Source organism: Pocillopora damicornis, chromosome 6 (assembly GCF_964200805.1).
Source record: "Pocillopora damicornis chromosome 6, jaPocDami1.2, whole genome shotgun sequence".
NCBI classification, from domain to species: Eukaryota; Metazoa; Cnidaria; class Anthozoa; order Scleractinia; family Pocilloporidae; genus Pocillopora; species Pocillopora damicornis.
The window spans coordinates 10,713,762-10,736,081 of record NC_142675.1 but is presented as its reverse complement, the minus strand read 5'-3'; the positions used below and the strand labels follow the sequence as shown (position 1 = coordinate 10,736,081).

The 22,320-nt window shown below is 38.0% G+C and overlaps 2 protein-coding genes across 3 annotated transcripts; both read right to left on the bottom strand.

Moving 5' to 3' along the window:
- Window positions 1-4,655: 4,655 nt before the first annotated feature.
- Window positions 4,656-6,911, bottom strand: LOC149043905 (uncharacterized). Its single transcript, XM_089210804.1, has one exon. It carries the CDS (start codon window positions 6,909-6,911, stop codon window positions 4,656-4,658), a length of 2,256 nt encoding a protein of 751 aa, XP_089066930.1.
- A 1,666-nt stretch (window positions 6,912-8,577) lies between these two features.
- LOC149043904 (uncharacterized) lies at window positions 8,578-11,012 on the bottom strand. 2 transcript variants are annotated; one of them, XM_089209081.1, is made up of 4 exons: window positions 10,719-11,012; window positions 9,662-10,303; window positions 9,180-9,470; window positions 8,578-9,081 (listed from the first exon to the last, which is right to left on the bottom strand). In XM_089209081.1, exons 2-4 carry the CDS (start codon window positions 10,286-10,288, stop codon window positions 8,716-8,718), a joined length of 1,284 nt encoding a protein of 427 aa, XP_089065207.1. In that variant the 5' UTR covers window positions 10,289-10,303; window positions 10,719-11,012; the 3' UTR covers window positions 8,578-8,715. The 2 variants fall into 2 exon arrangements, with proteins under 2 accessions (XP_089065207.1, XP_089065208.1); XM_089209082.1 differs by lacking the exon at window positions 10,719-11,012 and having other exon boundaries at window positions 9,662-10,420.
- Between the last annotated feature and the right edge of the window lie 11,308 nt (window positions 11,013-22,320).

Below are 22,320 nucleotides of genomic sequence, written 5' to 3'. Positions count from 1 at the left end.
TGTGGTCCCATTTTGCCTCTTTATTACTGGTTTCACAAGTTGCACCTCAAAATCTATTGAATGTCACCCACAAATTGCTTCTCGTTTAATGTGGTTGTTTAGTAAGTTTCGGAGTGCCTTCTGCATTTCCAGATTACTATTAATTGAGTTGTAGGATCATGTGTGTCGTGCTTTATGAGCACTAGCAGTGTCTTGAGAGGTTGAGACTGCAATTTCACATTCTTTGGAAATATCGTAAGTAAGCATACGTGTTCAATATTTAATGTGTCCTTACATTTTCCCTGTTGCATATTGTTAAGAAAAATTTTTAATGGTTTCCACAATTTTCTTCCCTGTTTGACAATTTTCAACTTCTCTGCAAGCTTTTTTATGAAGATCCCCAAAAATTGCATTGTGACCTAACAATTTAACCCTACAGCATCTATAATAGAATCAGTTCTCTACACGGACACGGAGAAGTTGTTAATGAAAATCCGTTGATATACGCTCCTTATCCATAGCAGGGGCTTCAGCTTTGTTGACAAGAGGTGCTGGAAAAAAATGCAAGCTCCGCTTTTATACTTTTATATTTCGTGTAGGAATAGCAACTTATAGATATAAAATGTGCAATACACTGTGGATTACAAAAAATATTGTTATTGACCTTTTATAAGTAGAATAATTTGAATGAAAAATGTTTATGAGCTTGGCAAGTAGGATGACCTCTGAATCCTAGGTGGGACAGACAGGCTCCTGCCCATTCCACCTAAAATCATGGGTCTTTTGAGTCCCACATGGAACAGATCCCACCTATCCCACCTGGAATCCTAGGTGTGAGGAGGGATTGCTGCTGGGATTACTTGCAAGTCCAAAGTGGGACAGATGGGATCCTGCTTATCCAACCTGGATGGAGGATGACCTTTGAGTCCTAGGTGAAACAGATGGGATCCTAACCCTGGGACACTGGACACCAGGAAGTATTCTTGTGTTGATAGCAGATTCATCAAAACAAGTTGACTGGCTTCATTGATCGCAAACCAGTTTTGATCACACGACCTAAATGCACAGTTGACTAGCTAGTGTCATGGAAGTCCCTTAAAATGGAATTCCATTCAGTAAAATTGTTCAGAGAAGTGATTGGAGTCACTGCAAAAATGTTAAACTACTGCTTTGTTCAACTGTTTTTCTTGTTGAAGCTTAGATTTGAGAACATCTCTCTGCTGAGAAATATTTGTCTTTTTGCACTGACCCACAACTGCTGCAACTGACATGACTTAATGCACTGCCCAATACCATCTCCAATATAGATAGATAGATAGATAGATAGATGGTTTATTTAAATCACATCGCAGCCCAAAGGCTGAATTAAGTAACTTTTACAACTTTTAAAAGGACAATAATAATCTATGATAAATCTATGTTAAACATAATGGTAAAAATGTTTAAATTTGTAAAACTTTTTCATGCTTCAACTAAAATTTAAGAAATAATCTACGTATTATGAGAAGATGCATTGAATAGCCAGGACATTGTGAGTATGAAAGTGTTATTTGCCCTATTGGTGTGAACGTGCAGTAAAACAAAGGGACGATTGTATCAAAAATTATAAACCAATTTTTTTTCTGTGGCAGTAATCCATCTAGCTTATGGTTGGGGTTGGCTACTATGGCGTCAAACAGTTTAGTGCATAGCTGACTATGGTGTTCGGTTATTGGCATTATTCTCAAAACTTTGCAGGCTTTGTTGTAGCTCATGCTGGGCAAAATTATCGATAGTGCCCTTTTCTCGATACGTATGAGCTCGTTCTCAAGGTACTGCAGAAGCGTGTTGTGAAAAACCGGAACTCTGTAGTCTATCGTAGATCAAACACATGAAAGATAGGAAAGAAGTAGGTCTGATAGAGGTAGTCGGGCCCGTTTCAGCTGTACAAGAAAGTATACTTTTTTTGTTGGTTTTCTTTACTAACTCATTAATGTGGGTGTTCCTAGTTAAGTTGTCGCTTAAAGTTATACCTAGTAACTTGGCACTGGTTACCACTTCAATTTCCTTATCATCAATGGACACCGAATCAAAGGCCTCAGGGTTCCGGGAAAACAAGATTCTCAACTCTTTGCATTTATCTGGATTTAGCACTACCCTGTTCTTACGGGACCATTTGATTAATTTGCCGGTTATACCCTGGGCGTTACTGGTATTTCCCTTTTGAATTACCTCAGAGGCGGTTGTGTCATCAATGCGAGGTACAAGGGGAAGTAAAAAGATATTTAAAATTGATTTTGGTTAAACTTACCCGTCCCAGGATATCCAACAAATATAGTATATATATTAAGTGGCTGCTTGTGAGTTGTTACATTGACCTTTGCGTTGTTGCAGGCAAGTATGAAGCTCGTTGTAGTTAACAACGATGGTACAAAGTATCCTTCGCAGCTTCCAACCGACATTGCCTTATTCTTAACAAAATTGTACACGTCTGAGTCGTGAAATAGCTTCCGATACTCAAACTGCACAGTGTTGAGTCGTTTCTGAAGGTTGATCCACGTTTGTTCGTGTTGTTTGTTAAGTTTTGTTACTGCATACATTTTGATGCTCACTGTTAGAATGATAAGTATCGACTGAAAGTAAACTGAAATGAAAAGGGATAGTCCTTAGGGAGTAGTGTTGGTGGAAATACAGATTCAACCAATCAATGGCGGTGCGGCATTCATTTGTATTCAAAATTTGACAAATTGTGGGAAAGGCGGCCCCTCTATCTTTTCATGTTTCTAAACAATTGATTTCGCAAACAAAGAACACAATAACCTGTTTCTAAACATCTTGTAACTAAGAATGTTTGTTAAAAAGAATGTTGTATTGTCCGGGCAAAGGAAAGGAATTGTTGTCCGCATTGGGAGTTAACTTGGAATGCCACGGAATTTGAAATTTTTAATTTCCTACTTTGTACTTCACACCTAGTATTTCTTACCTTTTTATCATCAACAAATATCCACATAAGTGGTGATTTGATATCTAAATCATTGATCATCAAGACAAATAACCACAGGCCCAGTTTGGTACCCTGTGGTACCCCAGAGGGAACTGGATCCCACTTGGAAAAGCAGCCCTCGGCTAACTTAACGCATTGGAATCTATCGGAAAGGAAATCTATGATCCAATTTACAACACTGCGGGGTATGTCTAGTTTACATAGCTTATCAATTAAAATACTGTGGTCTATAAAATCGAATGCCTTACAATAGTCAAATAACGAAAATTTATAAACGACACGCGAACGTAGACCTGGTGATACTGAATCTTTCACACTGAACAAGTTTCTGAGCTTAAACGTATTGAAGACTAACTTAATATCTAAATCAGGTCTACAATAACGTTTCAGTAGTTGCCTTAACTTGGTTTGAGCGATGTCAGAAAACCGCCCAACATAAGGAAGTTTAAAATAATGCGAAGAAGGTTTTCCGGAGTTTAATGTGGCGTTATGCGTGGGAGAAGGATTATAGCTCTTGGCCAGATGCCTGGAGAAAATCCTGTCTATGACGCTGGAAGGGAAACAATTTTTCCGTAGCAAGAAAATAAGTTTTTGTACATCCTTGTGGAAACCAACCCAGGAATTATTGATCTTATATACTCTGTCAACCAAAGTTCTTATTAAACCTAATTTGTACATCATAGGAGTGAAGCTAAAATAATTCGTCAGAAGACCAGTAAACGTCTTCTTGCGGTAGACGCTAGTAATTATGGATGGATTACTGTTGTCAATCAATATGTCTAAGAACGATAATTTCTCATTAATTTCCTTTTCCATTGTGAAGCGAATACTAGGGTGTCTGGTGTTTAAATAATCAAAGAACAATACCGCGTCCTTCTCATTATTGAACAAACAGAAGGTGTCATCGACATAGCGTCTGTAGAAAACAACTTCAGATAATGAATAGTTGTCTAACCAGGTTTTTTCATGATGTCCCATAAAGAGATTTGCAAGTACTGGAGCAAGTGGGGACCCCATGGCAACTCCATCTATCTGATCGTAAAACACTCCCTCAAACAGAAAACCGGTTTCAGTTGTCGCAAAGGCAAAAAGCCTTCTTAGGTCAGCGGCGTTTATCTTAAGACCAGGGTTACCTTTGTCATTCTATAAAAATTCCCAATGGTCCAAAAGCGCTTTACATAATAAAAATAAGAACAAAATCCTAAACCTACAAAACTACAAAACTACTTTGTCATCCTATAAAAACATCATCATTCTATACAACATCATAACCAATTTTAAAAAGCCACGTCTTGAGCTTAGATTTAAAAGAAGAAAGGGAATTACAAGATCTAAGTTCGAATGGAAGTGCATTCCAAACAGAAGGTGCGGCAATAGTAAAAGACCGGCCACCATAAGTTTTAAGATTAAATTTAGATGTAGAAAGTAAAAATTGATTGGAGGATCTAAGAAGTCTACCAGGTGTATAAGGCTTGATGAGATCAGTGATATAGCTAGGTGCAGCACCATGAAGCGCCTTAAATGTAATTACTGCAATTTTGAAAGTTATTCTTTGTTCAATTGGTAGCCAATGAAGTTGAATAAGCCACGGCGTAACTTGCTCATGTCTACTAGTAAGGTGAATAAGCCTATCAGCACTATTTAGGACACTCTGTAAACGTTTCAAGATACATTTAGGCTGACCGTAGAGCAGTCAGTTACAATTGTCGATCCTTGCAGTAACAAAGGCATGAATTAGAGTTTTACATGTATCATAAGAAAGAAACTTGTGAATCTTAAAAATATTGCGAAAATGAAAAAACGAAGACCTGCAAACAGCAGTAACGTGGGGCAACATCGATAGAGAGTTATTAGAAATAACTCCAATATTTTTAGCAGTAGTTGAACAGTCAACAGTGTCAGAGGCAATCACCAGGTTTGTTAACGCAGGACGTGGGCAATAGGAGGATGAAAAAACTATAATTTCAGTCTTCCCACTGTTCAGCTTCAGCTTGTTATTTAACATCCAAAGGTCAATATCTTTAACACAATCTTCAAGAGCAGATGTACATGTTGACATATCCTCAGGTGATGACGTTTCAAAAGATAAATATAACTGTGTATCATCAGCATAAAAGTGATAAGATAGACCATGAGATCTTGCAATATCACCTAAAGGGGAAGTGTACAAAGAATACAGCAAGGGGCCCAAAACGGAACCCTGAGGTACACCATAAGGTAAGGCATGGACATCAGAAGAGACATCTTGGATTTTGACATACTGAGTGCGATCAGATAGATATGAACGAAACCAGTCCAGTGCCTGGTCACAAATGCCAAAACGGGTAGATAGTCTAGCAAGGAGAAGAGAATGATCAACTGTATCAAAAGCATCAGGCAGGTCCAGTAGAACCAAAACAACAGATTTTTGATTGTCAATGGACATAGCATTGTCATTGTAGACTCTGAGAAGAGCCGTTTCAGTGCTATGGTGAGTACGGTAGGCAGACTGAAAGAGTTCACACAGACCATTGTTGTCAATGTAGTCAACAAGCTGCAAAGCCACTACTTTCTCAATGACTTTGGACAACAAGGTGAGGTTAGAGATCGGCCGAAAGTTCTTAAATTCTTGGTAATCAAGACTCGGCTTTTTCAACAAAGGACGAATTACAGCTTGTTTAAGTTCAGTGGGCATGACAGAGGTCTCCAAAGACAGCTGAACAATTTTCCAGATCACAGGGCAAAGGAGATCAAGACAACCAAGGAGTATTCTAGAGGGGACAGGGTCAAGTTCACAAGACTTTGATGCCAAAGGGTGCACAATCTGAAGTAAGGTCGAATATGAAGGACAGCTCAAAGGATGGAGTCTAGTTGTTGCTACTGTGGCTTCATTAAATAAATAAGTTCCCTGCATAGGGTTCGATTCCAGGTCATGTCGAATAGTAATAATCTTCTCACCAAGATCCGCCATGGAAGAGCAAGATGGATACTGCGGTGCAGGACTCCGATGTAACAACTTACCGACAATGCCAAACAGTTTCCTCTGATTAAGGCAATTATCATCAATAAGTTTGGTGTAATATTGTGAGCGGACAGAGAGTAATAGCTCATTGACAATACGATTTTGTTCAATAAGACGCAGACGATCTTTGGGCAATCTAGTCCTACGCCATCTCCTTTCCATTCGGCGACGAACTCTTCTCTCCAGTTTAATCTCCTCACTAAACCATGGAGCAGCAGGACGAATGGTAACCATGTGCGATTTTAATGGCGCATGCTTATCCAAAACACTAGATAACTCCGAATTATACAAGTGAAGCAGCGCAAGTAAATCATTGGATGATTCAGACAAAAGAGGAGACATTGCAACATCTTGTCGAAACTGCTCCAAGCTGATGGCTTTTAATTTCCGACCACAAATACGCTTCCTTTCCCAATTAGGCTTAACAAAACGAAGATCAGCACAAACAGTGTAATGATCCGATATCTCTGAGGAATTATCAACTGAAATAGCATTTAAAATATATTCAGCATCACGAGTGATGACCAGATCCAAAGTATGTCCAGCTCTGTGGGTGCAACTACGAACATGTTGTTGTAAATCAAATGACTCCAATAAGCTCAGGAAATTAGCCGCCGCAGTATCAGTTGTATCATCAACATGAAAATTAAAATCACCAGCGATTACAAGTGAACCAATTTTAGTGATATAGGATTCTAACAGCGACGAAAATTCATTCATAAAAAGCTCAGTTGAAAGATTGTTTCCAGATGTGGGTGGAGGACGATAGACAAAAAGGATGGAAACAGATTGCGAAAAAAATCTTAACTTCACTTTTGATGGCTTCAAAGGAAATGAAGGTGTCCAGATAGACCTTTGATGTCTGCTTAACTGGCAACGAACTTTTGAAAAGCAATCCGACGCCACCACCTCTTCCATCACGAGCAGAGTGTAAAAAGCGATAGCCATTTGGGATAAGACTTCCGATTACTAAATTATCATAATCCCCAGTGTTGAGCCAGGTCTCGGTAATAGCAAAAATATCAAAATCCTTGTCCACAACATAGTCCTTGATAGAGAGATACGTATTGCGGACTGATTGACAATTCAGGAGGCCAAATAAACAAAACTTCGGAGCCGATAAAGTAGATTTGTTGGAGATAACAGGTTTCCTGTTCGAAGTAATGCAAATCTGCACAAGATTATTCTTGTTAACAGCATTATGCAAATTTTTAACTTTAGAAGGAAAAGTTCTTCGACTTTCCATAGTATTGATAGGCCAAACCCTGCCGGTAATTCCACTCTTGACTTCCAATCCTGACATAGTCAGATTAGTTGTGGATGTTCTAAGATGAAGATCAGAATCACACTTGATTTGCATGAGGTTACAAGGGTTACGACGTCGTTGCATTTCATGGCGCTGCCGAAAGCGATTTGTTGTAAACGATGTAATAGAAGGACCAGGGTTAGGATTGATGTCACTGCTGTTTGCCAGCCGAAGTCAATAACATTGAAAGTAGAAATAGAGTTTGGCGTGTAAGGTATTTGCGGAGTAAAGTAGCAACTTGTCCTTGTTGAGGATTGTAATCCAAGATGGCGGGTCGATTTCATCCATGACGAGCAAATTGCAAGGTACAAATCCATTTCATCAATGTTCATCACAACTTCACCATCGCTTAAAACACTATGAAAACCAAAAAGGAACGTACTCGGATGACAAAACGAACAACTTAGACAACAGAACATGATTAAAAAAAAATTGAAGCGAAGCAAATATAACTGCGACCAACCGCCATCACTGACATCTGTGGGGATGTTTTGCCACGGTTTACTGGGAAAGGCATTCAACGGTGCTCTTGTGTATGCAACATCTTCTGAACCTCTTCCTCTGTCAGTCTCAGGCTACAAGATGCAAGAAGCTTTTCCCTGTTGCCACTTCAGCGACACCCAGGCTATACACTGAAAGTTGCCTTTTGTAAACTACAACATTCGTATATGGTGTTGGCAACACTTGTTGCAAATCAAATGAGATTAAAGAGATAGTTGGGTCTTGTGTTGCAAGTTCTTTCTCTGATTTCAGGTTGTTGTTGTACCCGAATTTAGCTTTATGCTGCTGCAACTCAAGCAGTCAGTTTCATACGCTTTTGCTCATCAATTTCAGTTTTTAGGCTCGTCAGTAATAGGTCACACCTGTTACAGGTATCACTCTTGGTGCTTCCAAATGATATATTGAATTTTGTGTTAAATATTTCTTGGCAGAATTTTCCTTTGCTGGGGATCTTAATTCTGATTTGCATTTCTCCATGTACAAATCATACACTTTCTTTATGGTGAGATCCGATGAAAGATATCTTCAGTTGGGATTATCTTTACGACAACAATGAATTGACTCAGTTGGGAAGCTTTGAATGTGAGCTTGCACAAACTGAACATCCTCCTCAGGGGTTTTGTTTTTGGGCTCATGTCTACCCCTTTAATCTATTTGTGGCAATCCCACACTTTGCATTTTTGATAGAGTGCAAAAAAGCCTGCCATTGGATATAGCTTAAATGGCCATGAAAGCCTTTTTGAACACCCGAATAGATATTCCGTTTGCCATTTCAGAGAGTTCAAGCACCACAAAAAGTTACAAGACTGAAATCAATTTTGTTGAACCATGTTATTTTTCTTGAATTGTTCAAATGATCAGCTTATGAGTATTTCATTTCAATTTTAGGAAAATTTAACAGTGATTTGGTCAATTTATCAAAAGTTGATATTGGATTATAAATGTTTAACATGTAAGTGTGCATATACCTGGTCCACCATGACCATCTCCAATGTTAAGCTCAAGGTTTCGACGGCTGTCCTTGTGATGAAAAATATGAATAGGCCACATTTCTTTCGGGCTTTGGAATTTTATTCCATTTAACTTCTGCTCATTGTTTACATTGCTAATAGCCATCAAAACAGTGTCCTTCTTGCCATACTTTCTGCCATCACCATAAAGGTGCCACCACTGTTCTTTAGGAAGCCAATAGTAAAGGTAATGCAGACATTCGACCAAACGGGCTGGCTCAATGCGATAACCAGTTGCTGTTCTTTGTGGTTGCATTATAGCCTCAAATTCTAATTTGTATTTGGTCTTTAGCTCAGCAACCTAAGGTAAAAAAGGTTTGCAAATGTTATAAACAGATTTTATTTTATTATTAACTTGAAGTATATCAGGAAAGATACATATAAATGCAAGAAAATTACCTTTCTTTTGGTTGCAAGATATCCAGGTGGCAATATCTTCCTGATCTCATCAATTGTCTGTCCAGAATTGCATTGATCTTGAAGTTTCAAGATTGCTGATGGTGGGATTTGCACTGTTGCCTGCTCTTCTCCAATCTGATTGTAAAGACTGTCCCCAGTCTTTGTACGAATTAGCTGAGTCAACAAGATAATATCTTGTTTTTCCAGTTGTCCTTGCCAGGCTGAGTCAATACTGCACTGCTGTCTAAATCTCCGGCCCACTGATAATGAAATGCCATGCAGGAGGTCAATCTGTAATAAGAATATGCCAAAATTGTATTCCATCAACAATCTGGTCCTGTTTATTTTCTAAATTTTAATTTGTTCTTGACTTACTAACAACAATTTCAGAGAAACATCAAATGTTATTTTTCAAAGTCAGGCACATTGGTAGAACATTCAAACATGCTTTGATGACTACATCGATAAAATTCCCTACAAACCCTAGAACCATAATGAACTTCCAGTGCCAAGTCACTCAATATTTTGCTCTGCTTTTTTATCCTCTCCTCCAGTTTAGTAGATCGGGATGTTTGTCCATTTGCTAAACGTCCAGCCAGAGTTGATGTTGACTCTGGGGGCTTAATGCAGCCAGTGAACACTTTAAGCTGTGGTACATTAGTGCAACTGCCTTGTGTGCAAAAGGTTTCTGTTGCCAGGATCACATTTTGTGTTTTGCTTGTAGTCACAGATCCAGCTCCACTTCCAGCAGCAATTTCTCTTGAAAAAGTGGAATTTACCACAGTTCGGGCAAAGAACAAACATAGACTAGCCCATGAAAATTGTTCTGCACTTTGGCCAGGGTCTCTAAGTTTGTTCCCAGCAATTACAATCAAAATAAGGACTTCAGTTGAAATAAAACTCCTGGAGTTTCTGTCCAGATAAATATCATTGTCTGTCAGCCCGTATTGTTTAAGCATTTCTTCTATTTGTTTATATGCTCCTTTTTTGCACTGTTTCTCATTAAAATAGGCAAAAGGACTAAGTCCCTTACGAGCATCCAGAAATATTTTTGAGCCAACTGTTTTAACTTGAGAAGACATGGGCCAACCAAAATCTGTGGTGTTCATTGCGTAGAAGTATTTCTGGAAATAAATGTGGGAAAAAAAATTACCAAAAAGCTTCAAAATATCTTTGATGGAAACACAACTAGGGAGAATAAAGAAACTTACCAGCTTTTCAGCAACTTTACTTCTTAAGATTTATGTCCAGTCAACGTAAAAGCAATGTCGTATTTGGAGTATAAGTTAAGGGAAAGCTAATTTCGAAAATGCGAGGTCTTCAAATTATCAGAACTAAACTAACAGAATAATGTATGGGAAACCAAAAGCAAAACTACAAACCATCGGCAGTCCGAATGTTTATTTACATTAGGTTAAAATGACACAATCCGATGGTGCGATCACATTTAGCGATCTCTCTTCGAGGAAAGCAATTTCGTTTATGTTCGTAGTAAACATTTATGGTCGAAAAAATTTAAAATCAAAAACATTCACTCACCTTGATAGAGCTCCAACGTGGACAGGATTGCTCGCGATCGCGTGGTTAGTATAAGCTTACGGATGAACACTTCACGCTCTTTTGATATGCAAACGCGGCCCTCGCTCTTTACCGACGAAAAGAGCATTTCGTCACTTTGAAACAATGCTAATTGCTCCAATTGTATCTCCATTGTCTCTAGACGGACGCAAAGCGAAATTTTACAACTCCCGTTTGGGAATTTGTCAATTCAGATCTAAAGCGACCGAAGTTGGCGGTGAGCGTTTGCAACCTCATTCCTAGGTCATTGCGCCCGCAAAGCATCATGGGTACCCCACTTTTCTCGGGCGACGCTTTTCAATGGGCGCGATTCCGTAATGTGTAATATTGACAAGAATAATTTTTTTGTGAGTGCCAAGAAGTTTCAGCTTTCTTTGCATCCTTCGCTTTAGAGACTTGACTTTCACACTTCCACATAAGAAGGCATTCTCTGCAGTTCAATCCACAAGCTCCCAAAAAACCTCTGGAACCATTTTCATGCTGTTCTTGTGTTACTCTCTCAAAGCATTTCAGTAGCCAGTGATAGTCTTTACCTAGTTGTTTTGCTGCAAATGTGTTTCCTGCCTGACTTTGATACTGTTTCATATTCCTTACCTCTGTTACAAAGACTTGTCCTTTTGTTTCTCTTCCACTCTTCAGGATTTAGTTTTCTCTTACTGGAATTGTTGCTCGAAGATTGCTCACTTCTGTCTGCCATTTTGTTGATAGCACATGGTACTGCGTAAGTCTGAGCCAATGGGGAAATGGTCAGCAGTATAAGGGTTAGCCCATTGTTCCGCAAAGTGTTGTGACGAAAGTCACTGTGGTTCAATGTTCAGAGGGGGCTAAAGAATCTCTCATTTATTTTTCAGGGTTGGACCACTTTGCCATAAAAAAGATGGTCCAAATTTAGGTTGAAAGGAACAATAACATCGAATCTGAAATTTTGGTGGGTTAGCCCGCTATGGTTCTGAACCCCTCATCTCTATTTAAATGTTAAACAATAATAATATTGGATTTTGGCATTGAAATCAAGCATTTCCAATAAATTTGTAAGTAAAACATAGCTAACTGTAAAAAATTAACAATACTGGGATTTTATATTTTTTCCTGTAGTTGTCACTACCAATGGATGACTACTATAAAAACACAGCAGCCATTTTGATTGAGGGCAGACATAAAAAAGCTTTTTTACAGTAATGAAGTCAATTAACATTCAATTCACTATGAGATAAGTTTTTAAGAAGTGAATTTACAAGATGAATGTGAAATAATACCAAAATTACCATTTAGTATTGACATATTTTTATATGACAATCATCTTGTATCACAACTGGCAAAGCAAAGCAAAAATGTTGGAACATAGGGGGAGTTTCATGTATTTGTTAATTCTTTCATGTAAATCTTGTTAATTTGTCTCTTCACTTACTGTTTTTGGATTAATTGAATGTTAATGGCTGGCAATACTATCTTGGTATTTACAGTCACCCCCTGCTAAAGTAGCTGTTGTATTGTTGAAGTAATCCATTGCTCTAATCAATCTTGTTCTTAAATGGTGGTTGTTCAGGAGCATATTTTGACATGAACAACTTTACAAAGAAATTAGCCCACAAGACAATTGCATAAACAATAGATAATATTATACACAAAAAACACTGGATTTTGGATCATGTATTTGTTAAAAGAAAATATCCATACAACTACAGTGAAAACAAACATAAGATTCACCTTTCTGTTAATGAAATTAATATCATTCATACTGTTATATTAGCTACGTTCCTTTGCATCAAGTGAATACAACATGACGTCTTTCTTCATAAGCAGTTTGCATACATTAGAGTTTTGTTCTTAAGTCTCACGGTAGTAGTGTTGTTCAATAGATTGCATAGAGTATATGCAGTTTAGTTTCAGATTTAAGATTTTGCTTTTTTCAACAAGTGTACGTTTTTGAACTAAGACATTGGTATACTTCGCATGCAAGGCATACAAGGCTTTCATGGCTTTCAAGCGTACTCGATTCAATCCGTTCCAAAAATACTGCTCAATAACATCTTTTAGTGAGGATTGGCTGCGAACAATACGACTTGTGTATGTGTCTGTAAGTATTTTGAGCATTTGCACCATAAAGCTCAAGGCAATTGTAAACCAAAAACGTAGAACATCCATCACCAAAACAACAACCCCAGAACAAATACAAAGTGGCTGGTAAAAGAGTTTTATAAGCAAGAATCTTGTGGTTCGTCATGTAACCTGGCCCTGTCTGTGCATAACAACATCAATCATCATCAAGATAACACACGTGATCAGCATATGAACACCTTTTTCCTCATTGGATCACACTTGTCATGGTGTTGAGGGCCCAATGACCACTGGGTACTATTGCTCAATTTGTCCATTTTATGGTGGAGGAAAAAAAAAGACGACAAGAAATTAAAGGCATTTTATGACTGGGCTACCACAGGTATCCCAGTAAAAATGAACCAGAACAAAAACGATAATACACCTTTTGCTGTTCATTACCAGAAAATATACTTTCATTTATGCCAAAAGTTATATCAGTAGCGAAAATAAGTTTTTCATTAACTCTAGAATACATTTCATTAGTGTTGATTGAACTTTCAATTAGGATATTTGAATATGTATCGATATTCAATAACGTTAACTGACAAACAAATGCGCGCTCAGACATTTTGAGCGGGAACTTTATAGTCATTTACATCAAAATATACTTCAATAACACCAACCAACAAACAATTGCATTGTGATGCATCAGAGAAGTGAAGCTGGCATGAAGTCACTTCACCAAAGTCGCAAGGTTTTAAGCATTGTTCTATATGAAAGTGCCCAAGGTTAAGTGGCTTGCATAACCATGTCTGCCAACCTCTCAGATCTTTGTCCGGTATACGGTTATCCCAATCAAGCTTCTTCCTGCAGAGATCTTGAGGGATCACATCGGCCATGAGAATGAAAGGAGCAACGAATCCAAGAGGGACATATACTGAGCTGATAGCGGACAACAGTCCTCTCACAGTAGCCGGCCTATCATTGATGCTGATGTTGAAGTTGAAAGTATGTGAACTCATTTGCTATTGGTCTCCAAGAGCTCTTTCAATGATGGGATGGTCGAAATCTAGGTTCTTCACTTTCAGCCTTCGGGATTGACTCAACCACTTAACAAGAGCTAGACAACCATTTTGTGAGACAGAAGGCACCTTTGGACACACAGGATGAAATGACTAAATTAATTTTCCTTAAAGGTAACTTAAACGTTAACATAAGAAGTATTTAAAACATCTCTAGGTGACATGCGAAAGTTCTGAAATGAATCTTTAATTGAGCTTTCAGAAGTCAATGAGAGCCTCCTTATGAACCATTTCATAAACACTTTAGGATCTCATGAAAGCAAACCTAAATAACCATTTAATTGACTGTAAGAATCCTCCTTATTCTCGTAAACTTGTCTTTAGTTACCAAAATTTCTACTTGTAAAGGCATCTTAGAGGTTTCTTTAATCTTTTGTTTCCCTTTACTTACTTACTCAGGCCTGTGACACCATGTGGAGCATAGGCCATTGATGACCCCTCGCCATCGCACTCTGTTCTGGGCTAATCTTGCTGCTCCTGTCCAGTTTGTACCTTGGTGCTTGAGCTCTGCCTCCAACTGTTGCGAGGCCGGCCTCTCTTCCTCTTTCCCTGCAGCTTCCATACATAATTAAAAAAAGATGTCCAAATGTTTGAATTACTAATTGTCATACTTTATTAAGATTGTTTCTCTTTCATCAATGTATAATTCATATAATCTCAGTCATGTATATAGCATAGAACATAATTTTTATCAATATAAAGATGTAACAAATACACAATATAACTAGCTGTAGCAACACACTACACAAAAAGCTATTATATCACAAAATGCACTCACAAATCCAACCGCTAAGAAATGCTATGTTAACTGATACTAACAATAAAAAATATAAGTTCAACCTATCAATCATAAAAATTATTTTATTTTTCTTTATCAATTTAAATTTGCAATAACTCTATCAATTATTTGCTATTACATCTGTAATACTTATTAAATATGATCATATACCTTATGTATTTTTTAAATAAAGCACTGATGCAAAACAGTTCTCTTATTCTGGATGCAGTTGAAACTTTGATATACAGAAATGACCTGTACATCCATATAGAAAAAAGTATCTCGTGTGGAGGAAATTAAATATAAAATTAAAGAAGTCACAATTACTTACTTTAGATAATGAGACCATAAAAATTGCTTATTTATATATTCAATGAAAAAGAAGTCTCATGTAAGCATGTAAAATACCTTCATTCTATGGCCGATTAAGTCTTTATGATCTGGATATATTGTACATTTTCAAATCGATTAATTAGTAAAACAATTTTTTTCACTGCATTATTGCCCACCATGGAAAATGTTCGGTAGGTGGGCATCTCAGAGAAGGTTGCCCATCAACCCTGGGTAGGATTCTCTCTTTAGCTCTTGAATTGATGTTTTTGTTACAGAGCTTATCAAGTTTTTTAAAATTTTTTTCATTCTCCTACTCTCCCATTGAAGGCGATGGACAGAGTATTTTGTTACTTTTGAGGTATTTATATCATCGTCCTCATAAAAGCTTTCCTCACTGCTCATTCCCTCCATCACAAGAACCTCTGCCCCTCCGCCACTCTCCCCTTTTTTATGCTGGTCAGCCCAGTTGACCAGCTCCAGGGCTATAGTTTGTCTCATTAACTTCTGGAAAAACGAAAAAATACAACAAGCATGAGAAGGGTATTATAAGCCTTGAAATGGAAAATATGATCCAAATTACTAATTTCTCTTGATATGCATGTGCACACAGTGTAAGAATGGAATTCTTAAGCATGTTATACTATAGTCTCTTTGTCCGTTATTTTTCATTAAATGGTCCATACAAGCTATCGTTGATCTCAAATCACATCTTAATATTTTTCATTATTTGGCCTCTACTACAGATCCATCTTTGAGATAATATTATACAATTACCAAATTTACCTTACAAAGATTTTCTTGGAAGGCTCTAGATACAGACCAGAAGAAATAATTCATTTAACAATTGCTCCCGTAGACACAGAACAATTTTGAGAGGACACAGTCCCTTAAATGTTTCCATATGCAAAGTCATCCAATTTTGAAGTGGCAAAAAAAAATACATTCAAAGGGAAACATCTTCCGTCCTATTGATCAATGTACTCAATGGTGCACTGGTAACACTGAAAATCTGTCAGACCCCGCCATTTGCGAACAGCAGGGTATATGAAAAGTAAAATGTTAAAATAGTATCCCAATAAATACCTCTCTTTGGTGACCACTCTTCCCTGTTTTTTGTTTATGTGCCTCATAGCGATTACTGCTCTTCAGTTTCTGTGTTTTCAGGCATGTCTATGTTTGTAAAGCAGCTGTTCAAAGAAATAATTATCAAAATGCCATGAGAAGTTGATTGTATAAAGATTCCCATATAAATAAATGACAATGTTCAAATGTATAATCATTTATGGTTGGCCACATTTTTTACTTTAAGTGTAGGGTTGTCAACCACCTAGTAAGGGGAGGGTGGGTTGCTGAGCACTTTGGCCACGAGTTGTAGCTTCTTGAATGTCAGGTTTTTCCAAATAGTAGAAACTCCATACAAGTTGCAGATCACAAGGGAGAGGTTTTTAGTCATCTTAATACTCCTGGATCATCGTGAGTGACCACATTATTTTTACTAAGCATTTTTTGGCTTTGTAATAAACATCGACTCAGTCCAAAGTAAATTAAGATGTGCTTAAGGGTATATTAAGAATATGAAGTATCAATGCTTGGTTCAGGCTCCAGAGACAAGTATCAAAAATTTTTTTATACAGAGTAGACAAGACAGGTTACTCACAATTTTCATGTGTTTGAATGTATGGCTTCTAAACTGAAAGTAGGTTTGAGTATGTCATTTTTTTCGAAATGTAGAATCTTTATGCAAGGTTTGGGTTGTAAGTGACAGAGTTCTAGTCAGATGTTGATGCTCCTGGATCGTTACGAGTGATCATATTTCTGTTACATTTACACTTTTTAACTTTGTGATAATGTTGTTTCCTTTGAAAATGGGAATAGACATGACAAAATCTTCCAATAACATAGACTCAGTGCTTGGTACAGTCTCAAACTGAACAACTGTTCGTATGTAGATTATTCAGTTGTTACCGCAATTTTCTTGTGCTACAATTGTTTCAGGTGAAAGTAGGTTTCAGCCCATCAGGTCTTTTTCAAAATATGTATAGCTTACAAGTGACTGCTTTTTGGTCACAGGGCAAAACCAAATGTTTTGTACATGTATATCTGTGCCACATTTTCTTCCAACCGCGTCTATTTTAATAACCAAAATAAGGGGAGGGGGCCCTCCCCTAGATCTGCCTCTGGGTTATAAGCACACATCATTTACTTCAAGCACTTTTCTTTTTTAGCTTGAGGATCAGGTTTCAGAAGAAGACATTTCACTCCCAATGGACAAGTTGGATCACAGAGAGCTAATGGTATCATATGTAGGATAGTGAAAGAAAAAACATTACAATCTGAGTCCCTTGTGAGGATTCAAACCTCATGCAGTCAGCCCAGAGAAGGCAATCCCAGGTGGGCAGAGAGTTTTGTGTGCTCCTCTCAGTGCTTGTTTATTTTTGCATCCCGAGGCGAGGTGCAGTGCAGATTGCCCATGCTTTGGTCTTACCCTTTGGTACCACATCAATGATATGCTCATATTTTTATTTTTATGTGTTATGGTTTCTACTTTCTTTTATTTGATACGTGCACTGAGCCGTTAAATAGGTCTCAAACCTGGAGGACAGACCCATTTTGGTTGTTGGCTGTAACCACCAGAGGACTGTGTGTGTATTTGAGTAGGGATTTACTTTCTCTTTTCTCCGGCACACTTGACATTCAAAGTCAAAGGAATGCAAAACAATTAGAGCCAGGTTGGAGAGTATCTGCTTCTTAACTTAACAACATAAAAAAATTATGGCATTAGCAGAACTGAATGGTAACTGAAGCTTCCAGAGCTTAACTTGAGAGAGGCCACAAGAACTAATTGTCTATGTTATAACAGTTAAAAACCAATCATCTCTCATACATACCGGTTGTAAGGTTTTAAGAATGTCAAGTTTTTCAGTAAGTGGAATCTCAATGCCTAGCACAGGGTGAAAATGTCAAAATCCATATATTGTCAGACTTCAGGAAGATGCAGATAGAATGTGGACAGAAAAAATATCTTTGCAAGTTTAATTTTGGTGGACTGGCCACTTAAGACAGAGCCAGCACCAGAATCACAGTCAGTGCCAGGCTTCTATGCCAGTGCCTGGGCAAGAAACATGAGAGTGTACCTGTGTTCATTTGCTCAGTCGGAAGACTTTCATAAATGCTAGTGACTATAAATTGTAAACATCAAAGTATCAAATGTCTATACCCAAATATGGGTATAGACATTTCAACTCTTTCGAGAACAGACTCTCTCTTTTATTGTCATTTTTTGTTTGAGACTCTCTCTTCATACATACTGGTTGTCAGGTTTTAAGAATGTCAAGTTTTCAGTAAGTGGAATCTCAATGCCTAACACAGGCTACAAATGTCAAAATCCAAATATTGCCAGGCCTCAGGACAGACTGCAATTGACAACTTTCTAGGTAATTTTTTTAAGACAGTCTTAATCTCTGGTCAGTTTAGTTTCTTTCCTATAATTGTTCTTGTAATACATTGTGTATGAGGTCTTTTGCTAAAGGCCCCTTGTCGCAATGCTGATTCATTTTATTTTTCAAGGCTTTAAAGTACATGGAACAGAATCAGAAATTTGGAACGTTGAATGATGCTGTGTAATATTTAGGTTAATGCATGAATACAGACTCTTTGGAGTCGCAGTCTTTTAATCGGAAGAATATTTAATTTGTTATTATGAATCTACCTGTTGACAAATGAATTTCAGAAAAAAATATTTGACCTTTTATGCTATGTGCCCCTATCTACTCATTTCACCCCCTAACATCTCATTATTATTTTTCTAAATGTCTTTCATACAGTTTTTTTATATATTTATCAGAATATTGATGTATTGCTAGTGTGTGAGGGAGAGTTGATTATTGGTCAGTCCTTGGAGTAAAAGGGTTGGAAACTTTACATGTTGGGCTTCCAACTGAAACAAAGGCCTCATTTCAGTTTTATGTAATAGAATGTAATTATAAACTGTGACTGTACCTTGCCAAGGTCACATTTTGTTCCCTTTTGTACTGGAAAGCATACTATTTGTTTATATGGAATCTGCTTGTTCATAAGAGATGAGCTGGAACCTTAACTGGAATCTTTTGAGGGAGACCACAGTTAATCTAATCTAAAAGCTATCTTAATTGTAGGAAATTATGGGATATTTACTTAGTAACTAGCTGAACTTTAGAAATACAGTTCAACATTCTTATTACCACAAATTTTTTAAAGCAATTAGGACTTTCTTCTGTGTAAAGATACTTACTTTTTCTAATATGATGCTCCCTTTACATTTTGATGCAGGGATGACTGTGAATGCCTGTGTGCGTTATTTTTATAAGAACACATTCCTTGTTATTTGTGCAACAGCAATTGTTTGTTGCCCCTCCAGCTCAAGTTCAGCAGAGGCAAACCTGGAATATACCCTCTGGAGTGGCATAAACGATGCTGGCCCCCTGGATGGAATTTATTTTTGTTGATTTTAATTGGGTTTGCAAAATAAGATTCCTCCTGGGCTAAAAACCATCTTACACATGCAAAGTAGTGCATGACATGTTCCTCTCCAAGCTTGATTGAATGTGTAAAATAATACTGGACAATGCCTGGAGATAAAAAAAAATACGCGTCTTGAAGGACTTGTGCATTCTTTGCTGGCCAGGATGCTAGTATCTTGGCAGAATGTATTCCTCTTGGTTGCATTTTGGACCCATACTTAGTTGACCAGATTTTAAATGAGCCAAATTTATATGTAGTTTCTGTGAGATTACTCTCTTCAGTTTTCCTGTCTGGGTACATTACTCTATAGATGGCGGTCAGTAATTTCAAATCATCGGTATCAAAAGAAACGAGCTTGAAGCATGACAAAACATTAATCCCCGATTTATTCATTCAGTTTATTCCACGCAGTGGCACATTTGTAGCAATATTATAAAATTCGTAGACTGTTGGTCAGTCAGAAGGGGAAACATCTTTATCATCTGGGGTTGTACTCTCCTCAGGTGAATAAAATTTAAGAAAATCTTGAAACTAGCTCTCTTTATTTAAGGTAATTAACCTTCATTGTCGGATGAACTTGAAATTTCATGAAACAAATCATGGGAATTTGAAGTCGCCCCGAAAGTATCTGTCAAGTTTGACTTATTACATTTTCGCTCATGCCTTTGAAAAGTTAAACATGATACAAAGTCATTACAATGAGTGCAGTAAATATATCCTTTCTTGTCATCGCACTCCATGCGTTCTATAAAGGAGATGCAAAAATGAAAACCCGTTGCTTTCAATTCAGATATTTTGCCAAAATTTGCGGCTGCAAATGGCACAAAATCTGCTGCTGCACATGGCACAAAATTTGCTATTCCTTGTCAACGCAAGTGTCGGCTAATTTGTAATGCATTTCCTACTGACAGTTCAGATTACAATTAGGCTATCTTTAGTGCGTCAATTAAAGATATCAAAACAGCGAGACTTGTTTAATTTTCACCTCAAAGGTAAATTAAATGAATATTAATTAAAAACCCTCTTTTGTGCCAAAAAAGAGACCACTTAAAGGATGCTAAAAAATGTACGTTATTAAAGTTCACCTTATGTTCAATTAAAGATTCATGAAAGGTAACTGTTAGCTTTTGGATATTTTGGTTTACACTAAGAGACACCTAAAGCTTAAGTCAACCTTCAGGGATGCTCTAGGTTTTGCCTAAAGGCACTGAAATAAGAGCATTTGTCCTGTGACAGAAGCTTCCTAAGTTCTCTCGTAAGACAGATAGCACTTTCATCTGTCGCTACAGATTTCCGAAAGTCATGTACGTAGAAATTACACTATAGTGTGAAGAGTCTGTGGATGGAAGCTCGGTCGATTATCTTCTGCCGCTTTCTTGAGTGTGAAATTAGCACAGCCAGGAATGAGACCCCGCCAAATAGGTGCACTGTCATCATCAGTTCTTTTAGGTCTCCATTTGGCCACCAAAGGAGTTGTAAGGGATTACAGTCTTCAGGAACCTCATTGACTTGATGCGACATGGTCCCAACAACTGCCAAGAGAGCAACTGCCTCCTGTTGGAAACAAGTCAGCACTCCAACCAGGGAGTTCGTGAGGTCCAGCCCCTGTAAGAGCTTGTCATTCAAAGAACTTCCACAGTGTCCAGCAGAAGAGTTGAAAACGATGCAAATATTTCCTGGCCTGGCTGGGTGGAAAACAGCATGAAGGGGAAGGTATCAAGTTCTTCCTGGAATACCGATAGACGGGGCCTTCTTTGCATGTCCCTTCTTAAGGAGGTCTTGTATACAGGCTATGTACTTTACTTGCAAATCTGAATCTTTCAACAGACGCTTCTTCAACAATCTGAGCCTGTGTTCAACAAGGCTTCTATTGTTCTCAAGACAGGGTGGGTAGTCCTTCCATGGGAGAGCGATTGTGTTGTGGCCATCTGGTAAAGTGGCAGTGTCTTGTATTATTTCCAGAGCATGTTTGTCATTCTCTGACAATAAAGGTTTTCTACCATAAACAGAGTAGTTGAACTCCATGTTGTAGGACTTTTGGAACTGGTCATCTAGTTCGGTGACCTAATACCATCTGGGTCGCATAGGGACCATTATGACAGGATTCCCTCACTTCTTTTGGCTGAAGAATTTCATGGGCATCATTCCATATGAGCAAACCCACGTTTTCATTGATTTTGGAGATTTTTATTCCTACAAGTTGTGGCCAACGGTCTACATCCCCTTGGTTACCCGCACTCTTTACTGTGATGGGTAGATGTGGTCTGGTGAACACTTATAGCAATTCGGCTAGAGTTTCTTCTTTAAGATCCATCACCTCATTGTCAACTGCTTAGCACTTGATGCTGTTGTTGTTTCACGCCCTCAATGCCAAGTTCTTCAATGAGTCCCTCTGAACAGAAAGAAGTATTGGAACCATTATCCAAAAACGCGTATCTAATCTGACTGCGGACACAAATTTTCTGTCATTTTCACCACAGTGACCATCGTCTTTTTTCAGCCATTCAATGCTTTGTTGCTGGGTTGACCTGAGGGGTTGGTCCTGACAGGTGCAGAATCCAGCCCAGTTGCAGCAGGTGCATTGCGGGGATGAAGATAGCTCAAATGAACTCCCTTACATCCAGTCACTTGACAAAAACTTGCCTTGGGGCAGGAAATAACAGTATGGCTATGGATGAGACAATTGATGCAGAGGTCTTTGGAATGTGCAAATTTGAGCCACCATTGAGAGATTTAGCCTTGAAATTGATGCATTGTGAGGGCCAGTGGTTTGAATTAGGAAGCAGACATATGATTTGGATGTGTTTCTTGCTGGCTTTTTTGTTCACCT

Bases quoted from the DNA above. Each gene is read 5' to 3' on its own strand.
- LOC149043905 (XM_089210804.1), bottom strand. From the start codon at position 6,911: ATGGCTATCGCTTTTTACACTCTGCTCGTGATGGAAGAGGTGGTGGCG.
- LOC149043904 (XM_089209081.1), bottom strand. From the start codon at position 10,288: ATGAACACCACAGATTTTGGTTGGCCCATGTCTTCTCAAGTTAAAACA. The intron at 9,471-9,661 runs GTTTGTAGGGAA...TTCTTATTACAG, and splicing joins AAGTTCATTATGGTTCTAGG to ATTGACCTCCTGCATGGCAT. The intron at 9,082-9,179 runs GTAATTTTCTTG...TTTTTACCTTAG, and splicing joins ATCTTGCAACCAAAAGAAAG to GTTGCTGAGCTAAAGACCAA.